Here is a 21164-nt window from a genome sequence, read left to right as displayed (position 1 = left end):
CTTGACAAGGCTTATCTTTCTGTGCTGGGGATTCTCGTTTGCGGGCTGACCGCATCAGTCGGCTGGTTCTATATAAGTAGATATTGGATTATACATTGGTGACGGTGGATAATCGATTGTTGGCCTTTGGTTCTCATCTTTTGTTTGAGTAAAGTTCTCTCTCTCTCTCTCTCATCTCTGTTGTCGGTAATGAAGTGCGGCAGCATCGGATACAAAGAGGAGATGATAAGCAGAGGCGCCTCTTCGATCATTCGATCGATCGATGATTGCAGCATATCCGCGATTTCACCGACAGTTGATAAATGACTTTCTTTCTTGTGATTGGGCGCAATGGCCTCGATGAAAGTAATGTGTGACCCAGTTTCGTTGGCGCATAATACGTAGGTACTCGATGCTGAGGTATATTAAACGAATAAAAGCGAATATTGCCACTGATTAGTGGAAATTTGGTTCTACAAAATCATTTAAAACATCTCGCGTTGCTTGCTTCTTAAGAATAAGAAAAAAAAATTCAAATGATCAATACCTGAATCGCCATTAATAATAAGTCGACTCAGTGTTTTTATACGCATTATCTGTGCAATGATGAATTTTTTAACACTCCGTGCGCGAAACGTGGTTTTTCGGGCTCGTTTTCCGTGCGCGAAACACCAGGTTTTTTAACTAGTGCGCGAAACAAATAATATGGCGCGAAACATGCCGTTTTTATGGAAACGTTGTTTCGCATACGCTACACGAAAAACGAGCCCCGTGAAAACCGCGTTTTAAAAAATATGCTTCGATACATGTGTATGAAAATATACTATTTTTACCTAAATTCATTTATACAAGCGACGTATCCGTTCATTGAGTAGATAGGTATAGTTTGCATGATCTTATCATTGACGACGTAATGCATACAATGTGTATTATATAGATAAGTTACTACTGTCGCAAGACTTGTTCAAAACTTTTGTCGAAACTTGCATAAACCCTATATTACTAGCGCTTCAAGTACATAAAACCCTCAAATCCTCACAACGCTTCCTTTAAAAATACGATTTTTTCAAACGTGCATTACCAAGCACTCCAAAAAATTCACTCATTCACTCCAGCTGTACATTGCATAGGTACATTATACTTAGGGTGCGTCCACAATTGAATGTATACGTTAGGGTTTACAAGGGGTTTACGTAGAACATAACGTTTTGGGCAGTACTGCCAATCCACTGTAGCAGACTGCAGTTGAAACGAAGGAACACACCTGCTCAAAATTTAACCTATAAAAATGTTTAAATTTAAATTGTATGGTAATAAATTGTAAAATTCTTTTTTCAAATAAAATTATAAAATTTTGTAAGAGAATATATTATAATAAATTAGTTTCTGATTAAAAAAAAGGTCTACCACTGTCTCAAAAAAGGAAAGGAGAATAAATAACGCACATTTCCAAATGAAAATTTTATTATTATAATTAGTTAAATAGCATAGGCAATGATTGTATGATTATGTTCTTCATTGTATAAGTAAGCGATTAATAGCTTCAAACTGAAAGACGAATCATACGTATTTTATTTTAAAATAACTTGAAATTTTGCTCATGCTAAAATTTTGTCCAGCATATAGTTTATAATTAATTGAACATAGTTTTGACATTAAATTTGGTTTACAATATATTGCTGCAATCTTCAGAAAAGCCATTTTGAATTGATGTCTTGCAAATAAGTATCGATGGGCAGTTTTGTTTAATTATTCTCTATGACTCTTTACTATTCGATATTCTTGATGATAAAAACTTGGGCTAAGTTGTATAAAACATGCTCTAATCTAAACATAATCATACAATCATTGCCTATGCTACTTAAATAATTATAATATTAAAATTTTCATTTGGAAATGTGCGTTATTTTTTATTCTCCTTTCCTTTTTTGAGATAGTGGTAGACCTTTTTTTTTAACCAGAAACTAATTTATTATAATATATTCTCTTTCACAAAATTTTATAATTTTATTTGTAAAAAGAATTTTACAATCTATTACCATACAATTCAAATTTAAACATTTTTATAGGTTAAATTTTGAGCAGGTGTGTTCCTTCGTTTCAACTGCAGTATGCTACAGTGGATTGGCAGTACTGCCCAAAACGTTATGTTCTACGTAAACCCCTTGTAAACCCTAACGTATACGCTCAATTGTGGACGCACCCTTAGACACGCGGTGCTGTAGCAGCACTTGGCTATATCGGTACATCAGGTGAACTTACTCTCGAACGGGCAGTCGGTCACACTACACATTTCCCTTCCATCCCACCACGCTCGCTCACAGTCCTCCTCCCACTCTCTCTTTTTCTCGGCGGCGCACGAGTATACCGCTCGTTCCGCGTTCCACAAACTGCGCGCGCGCTCCTCCAGCTGTTTTCTCGGCTGTGCTCAGTGCTGTGCTTCGGCCTTCGACAGTCTGGCTCTGGCGATCGAGCGGCGAGCCAGGACCGGTTCTATTTCTTTCACTCAAAATATACATGCACAAGTACACATACCTCTCGTCTCTTTCTCTTCGCGTGCGACTCTGCGCAATACACCATCGACGCTGACGGAGAGTTTTGTTCCTCGACGACGCCGCAGCGCTGGAAGTGAGTGTACCCGCGAGGTCGAGCAGGACTGTAGAGCAGAGAAGTGCGGCGGGCGAATGCGGTGTGCAGGAGTGAGCGCGCGCGAGGGTTAGGGTCGCCTGCCTGGCGAGATGATCGATGGAGCTGCGCTGACGCGAGTTTCCCTAATCCCCTTTTGTTTTCTTTTTCCGAGACGACCCGTGCCCCGTCAGTGAAAAGTTTCTCTCGCGTACGTGTATGTGTGCGTGTGTGTACTTACTTATAAGTTATAAAGTTATAAGCCAACGACTCGTGCGTGTGTGTGCGCGCGCGATGACCGGGCACTGCAGAGTGTTTACACTATACAGTGTGGATTTGTTTAGAGTACTTACTTAGTGAATGGGGGTCAACCGCGAATGAGAGCTGCCGTGTTTGTCGTATACTTATATAGGATTGCGATCGAGTCTCTTTGTTTGCTTAGCTGGGATACGCAGGTGCAGGACGAAACGTCGCGGCTGACTAGTCCCGGCACTGCTTCCACTGTCAACTGATGCTGAGGCCTGAGCACAAGATGATCCGTTCTGGCCAGTCGGCACCGGTGTCTTTGAAATTGCAATTGACTTTGCTAAATGATGGACGTAAATAATCCGAATTTCGTTTTCCGACTTGCACGTTTTACGTCTTACGAACAAAGAGGCGAGGCTCGCGCACCCACCCGCCGCACAGAAAAACTCACCGGCTCCCAAAATCGATCTTCCCCCCAACTCTCTTCTAATACTACTCGTTTCGCAGAAGTAACCCGTGGGATCGTGCTCTGGAGATGGCGAGAAAGCGCGGTCGAGACTGAATGTTCCGTGTAGTAGGATATCATTGAAGACAATAAGCAAAAGTATGTACACACACAGAGACGAGATGCAAGAGAACGCGAACGAGGAGGATCCGTCGTACCACACGGTGCTACTCAGCACCTTCGTTATCAGGAAGAAGAGGTGCAGGGTTTACTTTCACAAAGGCACGCTGATCTGGGAGACCGAGCGACCACCTTACAGTGAGTTATATACTGTCAATTTGACGTTTTACCCATAACTTTTATTACTCGGCAGGCTAGGATTTATCATCGGATGGTCGACTGGCGAATATGCCGACACGACATGTTGAGTAACCGAGTAAATGCTTATCTGAGGCTAAACGTGTGCCCGTCATAACTGCTACCTGGGGTTTTACGAATATTTTTCACGCGAGATTGTGGAGTGCCTGTGGCACACTTCAGCAGACCAAGATAATTTTAGACTTGAGCCAACTTTCTTCTCGCAAAATTACCGTCTGTGTTTGTACCTATAATATACAGTTGTCGCGAACCTTATCTTATCTCAACGAAAATACCGTAATAATGTATACATATATAAGTACAGTACAATTCTCGAGTAGGGTGCATGTCAGCATTTAGTTTCTCTTTTTATTTTTTTTATTTTCAAATGAAAAAATGATGAATGGAACTCGCGGTACTAGTTTGTAGATCCACTGCGGTCGCTTTTCAATACTTTCCACATGTAGTTATGATATTCGCTTTAAAAAATGAACGAAGCCAATCAACATGTATATTACCAGCGGTCGTAACGTCCAATTAGCCCTGACGAGAAGAGAATAGGTACTCAACACCAATCGGGACACGCCAATAAATACAATGGTCTAATTAAAATTGTTCCGCGGGCGATGATTTAATTAAAAACAACACACGCACAACACGCTCATGCAACACGATGTAAAACGCCGGCTCTACACCTCTCCTCGTTGTTTTTTTAAAGCCTCTATTTTTAATTTTACTATTACATATATATATATATATATATATATATATATATATATATATCTCACACGCCTACACGAAAACGTTCGTCAATATTAAGTACCCATATATATATTATAATATTCTCCTCGCTTCGTAATACGGGCCCTTCCCCTTAATCGGTCGAATATTTTAAGGGCATAATCGTGCGCGAAGCGATAATTGGCTCGGTGTGTCGCTCAAGTATTACACCTATAGTCTCTGTCGCGGGTGATTTAAATATATCTCGCGCACGTGCGCTTTGTATGCAGAGGGGGGAGCGAAAGAGACGTGCGAGTGTCTTCGAAACGCCGCTTCTTTTTTAGTGACGGTTATAGGCTTTCGAGTCTCCGCCATGTGGACTGGAAATATAGATCGTCGTCACTCGACTTCCTTCGAGTATCCCATTTCTGCAATGAGATTTTTGCACTTGATTTCTTCACGAAAACACGGGGATACACCTATAGATTTTATTACCAATAATTAAAATCGAGATCAAAGTAATTTCGTAAGACACATCTTGCTGTTTTGTTGGTCCATTAAAGTGCTGCTACATTAGAATTTCGATAAGTAAGTTCGATTTGCGTTTGATCGCGCAGTGCCTTTCCAGAACACGTGCATCGCAATTGTTAAACAATTTTATTATATCCGCAGTTTGATAAATATCACTCTGGTCTCTAATTTCCTTTGTTGAAAACGACTGTCGCGTTGGGGTCAGTGGATCGAGGCCGCTTTGCGGTGTTATAGACCTTTCGTTTTTCTTTGTGTCTTGATAGTCGGTCTGTACCTATATTATAATAAGAGCACGCGAACGCGGTTTCAGTTGGTCGGCTGTGACTTGCTCAAATATCATGAAAATATTCATACCTCTCGACTTTTTTGGCTAAATCAGCTGTAAATTATTGATTCGGAAAGCAGTTTGAATTGCAGAAAGTCGAGTCCTTGCCTTCTCTAGTTTTTGGAATTTCAGATACTGAATGAGGCCGGTGTATAACGGTTAATTTCTTTTGTCGTGTATAACGCACGCAGGAATACTAGGAACGCTTGGTTTTTCCGTCAGTTTTATGGCTATGGCTTAAAAAGTGTTGTACTATGCTTGAAGAAATTATTGATGCAAAATGACACTATAAACATTTGTTATTTTAATTGAACATTCCATAATAGAAAGTTTATTTCTCTTATAAAAACAAAATTAAGTTATATTCGTCATAAAAGTTGTCCAAAGACGTAAGGGTATGCAAAACAGGCAACTAAAATACCACAATATAGATATGGAACTAATTATTTACTAAAATAATTGTCTTTGACACTTAGTTTTAACTTACGTTATAATTATTAATTTATAATTTGCATACACGTGAACGTCACTTCAGCGCGCGCGCGCACACACAAGGCGTGTTGATGAGTTAAAAACACTCGTAGGTTAGACGAGCCGTTGAGTGTTATCGCAGTTAAATTTGTTTATATTTTTGAATTCCAAGGCAATTGACGTAACGTGAATATTTTCGCGCTCTCACGATTTCATTATACCGAAGCCTTTATATTGTGCTTGTCAAATACGCCGCGGAAGATTAGATTATTATTTAGAGACGAGAAAAATGCGGCGACTTCGCGTGTGAGAATAATGACGCAGATAATAAAAATGAAACATGTAGGTACATTTATGTTTATGGGTGTAATTTACTCTGGAATGGTGAGGCATTGACAACAGAAGAAAATATTCTTGTCGCAAGCGACCTACTTACTCGTAAAATTTTTGCTGCCCGAAGCAAAGTTATTTACATTCTGTATTGATCAATGAACGCGGTTGACTAACCAATGTGAAGCCAATGAAGTAATTTGTTAAGTATTCATATAATTAATACAATATATGGGCACATTTTTTAATAGTATTTGGTCGCAAAGCGTTTTGACGCTATTCTCAAGTCATAATTCGTAGCCTTATCTAGCTAAGCTAACCGAAGCATAAAGTGAATCTGCGGTGAAAAAAAAAATTGAAATTGCGAGAAACCATCAGGTCTCTCGGAATTTTTGTAATGTCAGTGTTTACATTTGCGTTATAGCTACGCACAGCACGTACGCGCGCGTCTGTACTTCATTATTCGCATAAGGCTTAGAAGTGGAATTTTTTTTCTTCTTCGACGACAACAGACAGCCATGTGAAAAATTACAATCCCAGAGCTTATCATCTCGCGGGAGGCTGACGCACGCAACTCGGAAATATTTCTCGAGTTTTGCTAAGACATTATTTACGAGTGTTTGGGTGGATGCTAAATAGAAGGTACATATTCGTAGAACGTAGTATCTTCGTAACATTTTTATTGCGCTTATTTCGGAACAACTTTTTAAAAATGCCCTGAAAAACTTTCCGTACACACCAATGATACATGTCTCTTCCAAGAAACGAAAGAAAATTGCAAATGTAAATGGCTTCAGCGTGTTATTTCGCCTTCTTAAAACAATGAACTGCTGCTTCGAGGCAGAAACGCCTAATAATAAGTCAGTGTCGAATGGGCAATCGACGATCCGCGCAAACATTGATGCGCCGCTCACGTATCTCGACGCCGGGATACATCTTTTATGAGCGTTAAAATATTGGCTTTTCGTATTTTCAATTTTGAGGGGATCCGGGAAGAGGCTGAAAGCTTACTCGACGAGGCTAAGTATTACTTATGTATGCAGGAGGGTATGTTAATGACATGAAAGTCGGTTAATGTCGTTATTTTAGAAAAGTAAATTCTGCTTCAGTTCAGAGAGGAGGATTTTGTCAGAATTACTCAATGGAGGTTTATCTGCTGGCCTAGAGAGCTTTTAGAGAGTTGAAGGGAATGTATTTTTTACAGATGGAAGAGATCATAATTTCGGGAACATTCGAAGTATACATTAATAAAAGATTCCTTCTAGTATGCAAATTCACGAAAACTATGCTCTTTTGACTCTTGTCTGCAGACTTTCTCGGTAAAGAAACGTCACGGGCGAAGAGCAAACTTTTGCAAACTAGCGAAGCATCGAGCAAAATTCCGTCTCGTCCAGAGACTCAGACCTTTAAAGCAAGCTTTGACCTCAGGTCGGACTTGTAAGGCAGCGTGGAAGCGTTCTTCTCTCGCGTGAAGAAATTCCGAAAAGATCAAGGGACGTCGTGTGAATGCACGCTTTGCCGGACTCGCGCGACCTTCACTCGAGTATGGCAGACTACGTTATTTAAATTACTATAGAGCAACGCTGGCAACTCAAGTTCACTTCGGATAATTATCCTCCTGACCATTTTTTCTTTCCTTTCATTTATTTCACGAGCATCGATTGTTCGGGAATTAATGTTATAGCGCGCTTGTTATTTACATAGCACAAATATAAATTAGGTAAAACATTGATGGATAATTAACTTCATTTATTTCTTCAGACTGAAAGTTTCGAATTCAAGAATGTTTAACCCTTGAATTTTCGCATTCCCATTCTTCCAGCACGATGGACGCTTCCATTGACGGACGTTCTAACGGCCACCTACGGCGACGACGTGAGGGTTTCCGGTCTTACGGGCACCAGCAACGAAGCTTTCCGGGACAAAGAGAAGGAGTCGCAGGCGTCCGCGCCGACGTCGCCAAGCTCGACGACACCTAACTCGCCCACCAGCTTCGTACTGCACTATGCGGCTCAAGGAGCCAAGAACAAGTGGAGCCATCACAGCGTGACCATGAACCATGACGATCCCAGGCAGGTTTCGTCCTGGGTCAAAACCATCAGGAACTACCTCGCCAGTAAGTACTGCTGCTTTCTACAGCCAAATTTAATATTATGCTAAGCAATACTTCAGTTACAAAGGAATACCTTTCAGCCAAACCTTTTTTCTTTTAACTAAAATACAATATTATGTATGGCGAACCGAGTTCTAATAAAATTCGATGAATCATAAATTTGGTATCATCTATTATTATAGAAAGATAATCCATGCGAACGACAATTAATTCTAGTAATGTGATTCTGACGTCAACGCGCGATATTCTTCGATTTGTCGCTGATCCTCTTCCTCCTTTTGACGCATTCTTTTTTTTTGCTTCACTATACGACTTATTGATCGGAGTCGTACGACAGAGTCGTTTACCTTGATTCCGGCCGATCTTTTCTCTCTCTCTCTCTGTCTCTCTCTCTCTCTCTCTCTCTCTCTCTCTCTCTCTCTCTCTCTCTCTCTCTCTCTCTCTCTCTCTCGGTGTTCGCTGAATTTTCATTGCGCAATTTGCCACGGGAGAAAATGTATCTGCAAAAACGTGCCTCTTGCGCTTTGCGCAGAAAATTACGCGTCCGAATTGTGCGTTTAATTTATATGAACGGTAATTTTATGTATGGATGATAAGTAAGTTGTATGGTAATAGCGATAGTATTATAATGACAGTTAAGGGAGCGAAAAAAATCTCAGCTTAAATTTGTAAAATCATAAAAATAAAGTTTGCGTCACAGCGACTGCAGTGTCGACTGTTGACCCAATGACGACACGTTCGATGCATGTATGCACATAGCGGCAGCTGGTTTCTGTTGTTATTTGTCATGATGTCAGAAGCTGCGCGGTTATTGGGTGCTAAAAGGAAGCTTCCAGAACATCATTCCTTACTTATATTTTCACCTTTGAAAATGCAATTCTCGGATATATGAATCGATGCTTAAAAGTATGATGACTTATTGTGCAATGCGCGCTTATGCATAATGTACGAGGAATTTTAATATGAAAATTTTGTATTAAGTACTAAACTTACTGCACGTTACATGGGATACTCGAGAGATGAATGACGAAGTTTCGCAACTTCGGAAGTCAACCTTGACCCCAAAATCGATATCTTTCCAAGTGCCCGTTCGCTGCCGCGCATCAACCTTCAATTCCTCGGTTTATCCGAACAGAAATGAATTTTTCCCGATCGATTTGCATTGCGCTAAGGCCCCTTCGTGACAGTAATATGAGTTTTGCGGGTACACAAAAGCGTAAAAGTGGATTAACGAGTAAATAATGAGCGGGTAAATAAAAAAAGCAAGCCTGCATAATGCGTTAAAAAGCTGTACCTTTTATAATATGTAATTTTTTTTCTTATTGGAAGCATGAGATTAATCTGTTATGCGTTGTTTAATTTTCAGATTTATCTCATCGTCCAAGAAAGATTCTCCTTTTCGTAAACCCTTTCGGGGGCAAGAAGAAGGGACTGCATATCTGGGAGAAGAGAGTGCAGCCGCTAATGGGTATAGCTGGTGTCGAGGCAAAGGTCATCGTCACGGAACGTGCCGGACACATTCGTGACGTCTTGCTCAACTGTGAACTGGACAGTTATCAGGTATAGAGAACCTGAATCATCCGTTTTTAACGTATATTGACCGCGTGGTTGCATAACTGAATCTCTCAATAAATTTTGCGTTCGAAATCGTGACAAGCACCATTTCGATTGCTCTATACATACGGAATACAATGGCCTACACAAAAACCTATGAACCCAACTTACAAAAACCTCTCGCGTTTGAAAATCTACAAAATTTACCAAGCTAGAGCAAAAACATTAGAAAGTTTCGTTTCCATCTCGTAAAAGTGGGTCTGCACTAAATCTAAGCGTTTCTGCAACCGAGGTTGGCCGGCAACAGCTGGTGTACACTGTACGTAGCGCAACATGCTGCAGCGAGTCGTCCGGCGAATTGCGTAGGAAGCGTGTGCTCAGCAGCGGCGAGCAACAAAAGTTAATGAACGCGCGTTGGTTAATGCAGAAAGTTCTGCGCGCGCATTGCATAGACGAAAGATTGTAACGAGACCACACTACTTCACTTCACTACTCTTGTGGTTGGTGAACTATTTTTAACGAGCGGAACATGCATCACTTTTTCAGCCGAAATGAGTTTGAGGAAATGAAAGAAATATTCTTAAGCGCAACTTCGTTGTGCAAACGAAGCTGGTTCGCGTAGTTTAAATCGATCGCGTTCGCGGTGGAAGGACAAATTAACGTGCACGCGAGATATAAGCCTCGTAACAGAACTTGTCGAATCATTGGTTAGCTTGACAACTATGTTTCATTAGCCTTGTACTATACGTGTGGGGCGCGTATAGTTGAAGGTTTAGTTCGAGTAACGAGTTTAGGAAAGGTGATCGAAAATTTATCGAGTTGATCAGGGCTGTTGTGCATCTATTTATAGAAATCCCAAGTCCCAAGATTATAGCTGCTTATGCACATCGGAGTCTATACGTATGTCTGATATTGTTTTTTTTTATGGGCGCGCAGCTTCGATTCTGATGAACTAAAACTTGAACAGCAGTTTAGGGCAACTTTTATTAATTTAATAATAACGTTTATAGAAAAAAAGTTAAGGATTTGAAATCGCGCTTAAATAAGTATTTTTCCCTAAATTTAATATTTTGACGTGGAAAACAATGCATCATAGCCAACGTTTTTTAAAACTAGTATATAACTATGACTTATTTGAAATACTACAAAATATTTGTGTCTTTTATATAACAATCTTAAATAATTAAGTATCTTTATCATCTCGCTGCATTGTGCCGTCCAGCGGCATCGCGGATTGCACACCTCGCACTTTTTGGCTTTTGATTCACTTTTTACACTTTTGGCGTGTAATTCACTTTCATATTTATCATATTTTTATGCCTTTTGCAAAATTTTCAAAATTTGTTATATTTTAGTTGAATGCATATTAATTAAGGGAGTACTAGCGGTACCCCTGTAGTCAAGTGCGTGTTTGGAAATGAGTGATTCGGGATATTAAATAACGTATATATCTTTCAATATAAATGTTCATAGAAACCGTCGAGTATCGCTTGTGCATACCTAGCGCATCATTCAAATAGCGCGGATTTCCTAACCTCTAGAGACGTTGCCAAATCGTGAGAGTAATAGTCGAGCGAGTGAGAAAAATTTTATTCATTGGCTTATATTAACCATAAAAATTGATTTGCCTCATATTTATATGAAATATTCATTATTCATTTCTCAAAATTTCGTCAACATCTTAACAGTCGCTTTTATAAATTGCGACGTGTTGATTGCGTAAAAATGAAATTATTAATATATTTTTACTGGATTGGTGTAGCTTTCCAAAAATTTATATAAGTGAGTTTGAAATAAAAATATACTAGTGTACGAAATTTCAGAATTTTCTGAAGATTAATTCAAAACCGCTAGTAGTCCCTTAATTTTTTCCTTGGGTCTAGACTGGCTGTTTAATGACTGTCATTGCATAAGCCTTGACATTTATAAAAATCACATTATTGTAATGTGACAAGGTCACGAGGCCTTTTGCAGACATTTGACTGCTTATAATACTGATATGGTATTACAGTTGTATGAAGCAGTCGTACACAGAATGATAATCGCGAATTCGTGCATTGAAAGACATTTTTGTTTTGATACTATTAATAGAATTATTTTGCTCCTCTCAATCATAATCAAGCTATAATTGAAACTTTTATTATTTGTATCCTTTGACTATTTTTATTTTTTGGATCACGAAATTTGCTTGTTGTATAAATTGTATAAATGACAATCTATTTTCAACAACTCACAAACAATATCTATTCGAGGTCCCACAAAGTGCCACAGTCTCCATAATCAAGCAATTTCCCCTTGTTAACTGCAATGAGGCAAAACTTAACGTACACGCTCACTGTGGCAAAAACAAATTTAAACTTAGCGGCCAACCAATTTTCCGCGGCCAGCGCACTCAGGCTTTTACGAGTGCATTCGCACCGTTGCAGCTTCTATAATATGATGTATAAACTCATCCTTATCCACTATATACATATATGTATACACACGCGTCTATTTACGAGCTGTGTCTTTTTTCTGCCGGAATTGTTGGGAAAACAGCGGGAAAAAAATATCACAGCGTTATGATCAAATGCAAGCATGAGCATATAACATCGCGCACGATGCGTCCTCGCTCTCAATTTTTCTCCACAATAACTCACCGCGCGACGCACGAAGTCGCGCACGCTTCGACTTTATTTTCGTGCGGCTCGAAAATCAGCGTCGGCGCACGCGTTCGCGCCATCTAAAAATAGCTCGACCGGCTATGGAAAATAGAAGAAAAAGTCAATAGTAGCTCTACCGTGTGATGTGCGCGCTACTATTGCACATGCACGAATATCCGCGTCGAATAATGGCGGACCAGGTAGAGGTATACTTATGCGCTTGATGAAAAGAAGCGCAGAATCGCCGCGAAAGTCAAGGACACTTATATACTCCCGAGCGTGTATAGATACACGAGTGTTACGCAATCCCGTCAAATATTTGCGAGACGTGCGTTTATTTGCCTCGTTATTTTTCTGCGTCTTTATCCTTCGGCTGTATACATCGAAGCGTGGATCACCGGCGCCGCTATTGCGTCAGTGTATAAGAGTTCGTTGACTCTCACGCGCACGTCGAGGATTTCAACTTTGAAAAAGAGTTCAAGCGTTTGTGCTGCATCGAGAAATGAAGATATCGATCGCTGCTAGGCAGTGGAATATCAAAATTTCGGTAAAGAGTAGCTTATGCTTCAGAGGACGAGATCGCAATTGAATTTGATTGCAGAGCCTGAAGGTATAATGAATGAGGAAATGTTTGACGCCAACTGCATTTTGCGGATTACGTGACCACAAACGTGATAATACGCTTGCGTTATATTATGAAACGTATTCAGTCGGATCTCTATTACGGCCGGATAATCCTATGATTTGAGCCGTTTGGAATTACGGGTACGCGTTCGATCGGATGTCACTATTGTTCGAACTGTCTTCTTTGGTAAATATATAGGAGATGGGATATTCGGTCGTTTGAAGTGGCTATCCATTGAGTCAATGCACGATTCTCTAATGTAGAATCAAGATATATAATATATAAGCATGCGGGCCGATCGTGAAAGAGAATCTATTTAAAATGTTTCCTCACATTGTTTATTAAGAAAAAAAAATGTTTACAATAATGTTTCAGGCTGCGGTATGCGTAGGCGGTGACGGAACGTTCGCCGAGCTTTTTAACGGTCTGATCGCACGCACAGCCCGCGATCAGCGAATCGACCTAAACGACCCAGACGTATTGCTGCCAAAGCCGACTCTTCCAGTGGGCGTCATCCCCAGCGGCAGCACCGACACCCTGGCCTACAGTCTCCACGGCACGACCGACGTCGAGACTGCCGTCATACACATCGTCTTCGGAGACTCAGCTGGACTGGACGTCTCCTCGGTCCACAACGAAAAAAATTTACTTAGGATTTACGCGAGTATATTTAGCTACGGATATCTGGGCGATGTCATCAGGGACAGCGAGAAGTTCAGGTGGATGGGACCGCAGAGATACGACTATTCGGGTGAGCGTTTGTTTGGAATATTGAATCGTTGCTAAATTCGAATTGTAGAATCGAGTGTTTATCATAGCTATTTTATTCTCAAAGGTATACAAGTCGTGTTCAGGTTCGTCGTATTATTATTTTTACACAAAAAATTTGTGTAACCTTCGCCGATCTTTCGCATTGCAGGCTTTAAAAAAATCATAGCCAACAAGGGCTACGAGGGAGAAGTGGTACTACTGTCCGATCCGGGACATCCGGCTGCCTGCGAGAGGTGCACCAAGAACTGCGCGCGCTGTATCGAGATATCGCACAACGGCACGGTCGACGATGACAGTAAGTCGATACACGTTTTGTCTTTCATACTTCGTAGTACGATCCTTCACTTGGAATTTAATTTCTGTTGTTATCTCTGCGCTATTGTAACGAAAAAAAGGAACATTCTGTATTGCTTGGATACACGGTGGATGAGAAAAAGGAATTCTGCGAAGCAAGCACAAAGTCTATATTTAAGAAAACACACGTGGCAAAAATCTAGATTTAAAAGTCACCGCAACTAATTGACGTTTCGTAAATCTTCAAAGAGTATAATTTCGCAAAGAAGCGCTCAACACTTTACGTCGAACCTCAATTTTGTTTGAATAGGATAGTGAGAAAGCGCTATCCACTCTCAACAGTACAAAAGAAAATCAATGTGCATCGAGAACAAAAAATAATTTCAGACGTTGAAGAGAGGGTCGGGAAGAAAGACGGATACTACTTTTAGTTTTGAAGGATATACGCGAACGGCGCTAAATGCAGCGTTTGTAGTCCAATTAAATTGTCAAATTCGCGCATCGCTGAGAATTTTTCGAACGAATGTAGAAGGTTATGCCGCCGCGTACTTTGGTATTGTTCCCGTCATGTAACCTCTACATAGGCATATTTATTGGTGTATACTTACGCTTTTTTTATGATTCCATGATTGTGAGGTAATACGAATTCGTCCGATGTTGATTTTTGATTGGACATCTAGTGAGTGAGCATTTTACGCTGAATAAACGAAATACTTTATTGAATGATTTGACCTGAATCTTCCTACGTCAAAGGACAAATTTTATCCTTTTTATTTTTAAAAAAAATGATTTGCTTATTAAAATTATTGTAATCATACAGTTTTGATGCTGTGAATATTTTTCGTTAACGGGTTTTAATTCGTAATTTATAATACGGATCCTTCTAGTAATAACTATCATGAAAGAATATAAAAAAATCTTTGAGAACTATTTCTAACGTTTCCACAAAGAATTCATTTTCAACCGCACGTGTTGTCCCTTTAAAATAGTGACCCCTCGACAAAAGGCCAACTAAAAAACCCTCGTAATAGTATACGCTCTTATTCCACACACACACACGCACACACACACATATATATATATATATATATATATATATATGTATATACGCCGGAAGGACGAAGAAATGATGCGTGTATTGATCGACGGCCTGGCGAGAAATGACTGCACTCGACGGAATGAGGAGAATGTATATATACCCCGGGTATAGGAGGGACAAAGGAATTGAGTTCGCTGCGTTTGATGTATTCGATTATGATGGCGAAGCTGTTTTGGGGCTGCACGTTTCTCTCTTTGACTAGCGATTCTTTCGCGGCGCGGACTGTGCGAAATTGCTCGGCTTATGCCATTCGTTAGCAACTTATGTTTTGCAATTGGATTTGAGAAGTTGTCTGTATGTATACATAGTAGGACTGATAGTGTTTTATCGTTCGGTTATCTATTATTAGTATATAATTCAGGTAATAATAGTAATGTTCATAAGTATATTGAAAGCATTTTTAGCCACTCCACTATCTTATGATAATAATAACAAAATTAATGCCTGATACACGTTCGAAATAAGCGTCGATGCAACGGTAAAATCAAACAGTTTCAATCCCGCATTCAATTTACCCTGAACTGAGCCCCGAAGGAAATATAAAAAGCGTCTCTGCAAAGAGAAACTATCCCCAACAATGACAAACGACTCCACGACACCGCACAGTACTACGATAAACGCTTATACGAGAAACCTTGACAAATTGCAGAGCGGCTGACGGTCAGGGGCAAGTTCTTCATGGTGAACGGGGCGAACATCTCGTGCGCCTGCTCGAAGAGCCCGATGGGATTCAGTCCGCACTGTCACATAGGCGACGGCTGCGTCGACGTCATCCTCGTCAGGCACACCTCGCTCATCAACAACATACGCATGCTGTTCAGGCTCAGCAGCAAGGACAAGACACTGGTAACTAATTAACTTGCCTCTCGTCATTCCTTTTGTGTTCTAACTGTTTCTAACGGTCAATGCCTCGTCGTACACATCGCTTGTACGACCGACCGGTTTTTATGCAAGAACATTTCGTTTTCTTGCAAAACGAAAAATCTCGCACTTTTTGATAACAATTCTCAGTAAATTTATAATTTTTTTTTTATAATCGCTTTCTTTTTTTCTTGACAACAGTACGACCTGCCGTTCGTGGAAGTTTATCGAGCCCGCGAATTCACCTTTAAAGCGTCGAATCCAGGCTCGAATCAACAACAGCGACAGCAGTCTTACGAAAATAGTACCACAACTGGACCACGTTCAAACTTGGGCAGTTCGGCGTTGAGTGTCTGGAACTGTGACGGCGAGGTCATCGATGCCTCCAGCGTTAAGATCAGGTACAGATTGTTGAAAGTAGATACAAAATATCGTGAGACATGTACTATATTTATGCACATTTTCATGAGATTATCTATCTCAAACCCGCATTATAAATTCTGGTTGTATAAAGTTATTAAAGATATGAAAGGTTTCTGTATTTTTATTAAAACGCGTATTTTAAACCAGCTGCGGGAACATTAGTCAAGTTTCTGAACGTTAAAAGCGGGTTTAGCTAAGGTCGTCTACGCTCGAGTATTCGATGAAATCGTAGTCTGGAAACCGGTTTCAGCGGTGCGAAAACTGCAGGACATTTATTTGCGCAAAAGAGAAAAATATGCAATGTATTCTCATTCGAAAGAGGAAAAGATGAGACGCACAAAATTGGCAGTAAAGTACACAGTACAAAAACTTGTCAAATAGTAGTAGTCTGAGTCGGTAATAAGTACAAGCTAAGGAAATTCAAAAAGAACGTTCGTTAATGCCATTTCAATTGTCACACTGTAATAAAGTTTGAAAGCAAACAAAAGAGCAGCGAAACGTCGTTTCGAAACTTTGTAATGAACAAAAGCCACTTTCGCTACACATTATAGCAAACATCATTACTTTTCTTTCCAAAGTAGGTTTTCAAGCATTTAATTAAGGAAGGCGGCCGTAAAATTATGAGCCTCAAGAACTCGTCGTAAATCTTCATTAAACCGAAATAAAAGGCGGCTTTGTGCGAGTATTGCTCCAGACTCTTTTTAAAATAAAAATGCGCGGCGCATATTACGCGGATCCGGAACTGTATACGCTTAAACGTTAATACGTGCGGTCTCCCATACCTATACACGCAGCGTGTTCTCAGAAGTGCTAACGCGATATCGCGTTTATTCGGGCGTAAAAGAGCGTCGCGAGCTGCATTCGCAATTTAATTAATTTGGCGCTCGTATTGCTGATTGTGATTATTGTCGTCGCGCATAATCCTACAATTAAAATTGCAAGTGATGTTAGAGGATATGATTGCTAGATTTTGAATGCTATTGTTCATACAGAGCAGAATCGTGCTTGATTATCTAGAACTATAAATCGTAATGTAAATATGAAATGTCAATATTTAACATGCTGGATGTTTAGAAGGCTATTAACTTATACAATTATAAGTCAATATATGAACGCTCGCCCGTTTCGGAATTGATGCAAAAATAAAAAAATCAATTTGTGGAATACTCAATACAGAATCGAGGGACTTCACATTTTATTTATCTTTTAAATCGTCCTGAACGATATGTGTATTTGTTTAGCTGAAATATAACTTGCTAATAAATTTATTATCATCAAAAATGAGAAAAACTCGTCTTACCACACAAAGAAGTTACCACTGAACAATACACAAACTTTAATAGATGAAGCAACATAATATTACAACCCATCAGTTTCTTAAAATAAAATTCTGTAATTCAGGGCCCACCGTCAGTTGCTGAAGGTCTACACGCGTCGGATGCAGCCCGAGCCAAGACCGAATCCATCCTGCTTCTGTCTACTCTGAGGACTGTTCCGTCGGCCGCGTCAACCCGACACGACCGACCCAATCAACCTCAGCTCGTCTCCTCTGACCGTTCTTGCATAAGGATTCGGCACGAGTTCAACGAACTTATATACCCAATATCAGATAGCCTTATGCAAACTCGAAGTCGCGCGCACGTGTTTATATGTGTGTGATTATAGAGGGATGTTAAATTTGAATGCGGTGCTCTTAGGACGTAAGATTTAGCTGGCCTTGATTAGTTAATTTATGTGTAGGGATGTTGATTTTGTGGCTCGGATGAAGGCGAGCGTATCTGTGACTAAGTTTTGAAAATTTATAGAGGATTTCGACGAGATATTTTTGTAACTTTTTGTTGACAAATTTGTGCACAATGAAAACTTCTTATTTGCGTTTTTTTAACCTTAAGGCGTTTATGCGAAAATGATTATTTGACGAGAACGAGTTCCGCGTGTGCACGTATGCAATGTGCATACTAAACGTCAATTTGTGCGAACATGGTATTAATTATGATGATCGCGCATTTGCATTTACGTATGCTTTTAATCGAATTTTAAGCATCACTCTGACTAGTTTATTAACGGATTTTATGCGGTTTTTTATGTGAATTTCATCGAACTTGAAACCTCAATCATCATTCCAACTGAATAAAAGTAAAGGCGACACGAGAACGGCTATACTGTGCAATTCGAGAGACGCGTGTAAAAACGATTGATCGAATCAAACAAAATATGGTGCTACTTTGAAGCATAATAAATTCAACTGTACATATAATAACTAAATGTGAGAGAAATACGGATGTAAACTGGAGCGATTTAATTCTGTATTATAAGAAAACTGCAATTCGTCAGGGTAACAATTATGTGTATTTGCCGACAAAGAGTGTCTTTTTTTACAAGCGATTGCTTTTGAAAGTGATTATTATGGTTTTGTACTTGACAGATTATATTATCGACATGAGACGCTTGTTGTAATATCTTTTGTAAATTGGTTTTATACAAGATTTTCAGGTGTACATACGAGACGAAATTATATTTTTTAATCCTTGATACTTAAGAGGAAGAATTTTTCGCAAGACGTTTTTTCTATTGGATGCAATTGGCAAATTCACGAGGTCGAAAAAAACGTTATAAACCGGTAGAAGTATTTTGTAAAAATAGGTGCAATTCAATAGCTGATGGCGTATTTTAAAATCATACATGTAAGTTCATATTGAATTTTGTCAAAAGACGAACGACGGGGTGGATCGCAAAAATACACACATTAGTTTTTAATGGCTATATGATGCATATGAATTTAGCTTCTAAATGGCAATTGTACTCGTCATATTTAACTAACGATATTATGATAACGATATTATAAACGTATAATGATTATATTGCGTTGCACAATACTGCAGGTAGTGTGATGACGACATCTCATTTGATTAAGACTGATGGGAATCAATGAAAGCATAATAAGAAGAAATATATTAATGGGCTGCATTTTGTTGTCTATGAGATTTTTGTAAATATTAACTTAATTTCTCTTTTGTCTCAAAGCAAAAGCACAAATACCATTTTTAATCGTAACATAATTTTAAGAGTTTATCCATGTTTTATAAAAATGTGTTAATAATATTTTGCATTTTCCAGCTGTTCATGATGATTCCATAGATTTCCATCTCTTTGCTGTTTCAAAAAATCGTCTTTGCGTTGAATAAATAATAAACACTACGACAGTTATTTGTTATAGCAATTTTCATACCTTTTGCAATGGTGCGGTGCAATGATTTTTATTGGGAACAATATGCGTACATAGCGCACGAAAAAAGCGTCTGAACACTAGGTGATGGTGTGCACATCATTCCTCTGTAGCGTTATTTACTTACTTTTTGACGATCGTCCTCTAGAATATACTGCGTACGATACACTTAATGAAAGTTCACGTTTTTACTGCATTGGCTGCGTTAACCATAATCACGCGTGTATGTTCATACACTGACATGCGCGTACACACGCGCAGCACAAGCGCGCACACACACACTCACACACACAAAACGACTGAATTCTTGGAGTCGACAAATTATACATTATTATCCAGGGTTTTTTCGAGACAGGGCTTAAGTGAAATTCATTGTGATAATTTTAGTATTAAACAGAGCATAGAGTTTATTTGTTAAATTTTCTTAGAAAATCTCCCGTAGTAAATAAAATTTTATTAAAAATAATCCCCAGAGTGCGTTTGTTCGTTCGCCCCACTCTTGTAGCCTTTCCTTTTTCTTCTCGACTTTACAGAAAATGTTGTTAACTGCTTCGTAATGAGTTTCCCTTTATAGAGTGCATGGACTTCATTTGCATTTCCGGCTTCGTTTAGCCGCAAGTTAAATTAAAAATTAAGTTCTTTATTTCGCTTTATTTTTTTACGAATAATTTGACACGAGCGTTTTATCGACGGTGAGTGCGGTTGAAAAATTCTGTATAAATAGCTGGCAATATGCGCACGGAGGGTTTACACGAAGCTTATCGAACATCTGCTGCACAAGTTTATGCAACGGCAGACGGTGCATTATCGTCGTGTGTCATGTGCAAAGTCAGTTTATGTATCTGCCGCTACAGATAGTGAAAATTTCATTTTTTTTTACCTTGTTTGAATTACAATCATGATGGAGAATGTCCGCGTTGCATTTGGAAAAGGCAGTTGAAAAAATGTTTAATATTTAGAATTCCATTTAGGACGAGTAGACAGATCCGTATTGTGACCTTTTACCATATTCTCAATCAAAAGTAAATTGAATCACTTCAGCGTTTTGCCAAGAAATCATCTAACTCCATTGGATCGATATAAATGATGAATCGTTAAAAAAATAAATGGAGAAAATGCGAGTTAGCCTCATTATTTGACTAAAAGTGCTAAAAAAGCTTCGGTAACATTGGAGCATGTATGCAGAGATTCGGATAGTAGGTATTTGACTTTAACTTCCAGTGTAAGTTATACATGAAACGTGACACATTCATCTGCATTGCTGATTTGTCTTCCGACGGTTCATCCCACAATTGGTGAAAATCGAACGTGTCTTGAGGAGCAAAAAATATTACACCCGATCAGCTGCTTCATCGAGCAATATAACGACGGACATCGCGCTCGTATAAAAGAAGAAGAAAAAGTCCACAGCCTTGGCGGGAAAAAAATTGCAGCGCCCATTCCTCTTCTCCTCACACTAGCAGCGGCTCGACTTGCACGCAAAAGGGCGTCGCATGTCGAGCCGCTTAATCCTCCGAGTAATCGCTG

At 39.4% G+C, this 21164-nt stretch overlaps 1 protein-coding gene and 1 long non-coding RNA gene across 3 annotated transcripts; one reads left to right on the top strand and one right to left on the bottom strand.

Moving 5' to 3' along the window:
- The first annotated feature begins 2364 nt into the window (after positions 1 to 2364).
- Positions 2365 to 20103, top strand: LOC100115381 (ceramide kinase). Its single transcript, XM_003427829.4, has 9 exons — positions 2365 to 2607; positions 3358 to 3613; positions 7852 to 8145; positions 9509 to 9702; positions 13339 to 13714; positions 13883 to 14029; positions 15777 to 15973; positions 16190 to 16389; positions 17813 to 20103. The coding sequence occupies exons 2-9, from the start codon at positions 3457 to 3459 to the stop codon at positions 17895 to 17897; spliced, it is 1650 nt and encodes a 549-aa protein (XP_003427877.1). The 5' UTR covers positions 2365 to 2607; positions 3358 to 3456; the 3' UTR covers positions 17898 to 20103.
- On the bottom strand, positions 13757 to 15777 carry LOC103317363. 2 transcript variants are annotated; one of them, XR_004227515.1, is made up of 3 exons: positions 15138 to 15777; positions 14637 to 14794; positions 13757 to 14110 (listed from the first exon to the last, which is right to left on the bottom strand). It is a non-coding gene; the product is annotated as an uncharacterized LOC103317363 (long non-coding RNA). The 2 variants fall into 2 exon arrangements; XR_004227516.1 differs by having other exon boundaries at positions 14637 to 14725.
- Positions 20104 to 21164: the final 1061 nt, after the last annotated feature.

The sequence above is a fragment of the Nasonia vitripennis genome, chromosome 4 (assembly GCF_009193385.2).
Source record: "Nasonia vitripennis strain AsymCx chromosome 4, Nvit_psr_1.1, whole genome shotgun sequence".
Classification (NCBI taxonomy): domain Eukaryota; kingdom Metazoa; phylum Arthropoda; class Insecta; order Hymenoptera; family Pteromalidae; genus Nasonia; species Nasonia vitripennis.
Note: the sequence above shows the minus strand (reverse complement) of the source record. Positions and strands in the feature narration are given on the sequence as shown.

Coding starts and splice junctions, on each gene's coding strand:
- LOC100115381 (XM_003427829.4), top strand. CDS start 3,457: ATGTACACACACAGAGACGAGATGCAAGAGAACGCGAACGAGGAGGAT. Junction 13,715..13,882: donor GCAGAGATACGACTATTCGG/GTGAGCGTTTGT, acceptor TTCGCATTGCAG/GCTTTAAAAAAATCATAGCC. Junction 16,390..17,812: donor GCCTCCAGCGTTAAGATCAG/GTACAGATTGTT, acceptor TCTGTAATTCAG/GGCCCACCGTCAGTTGCTGA.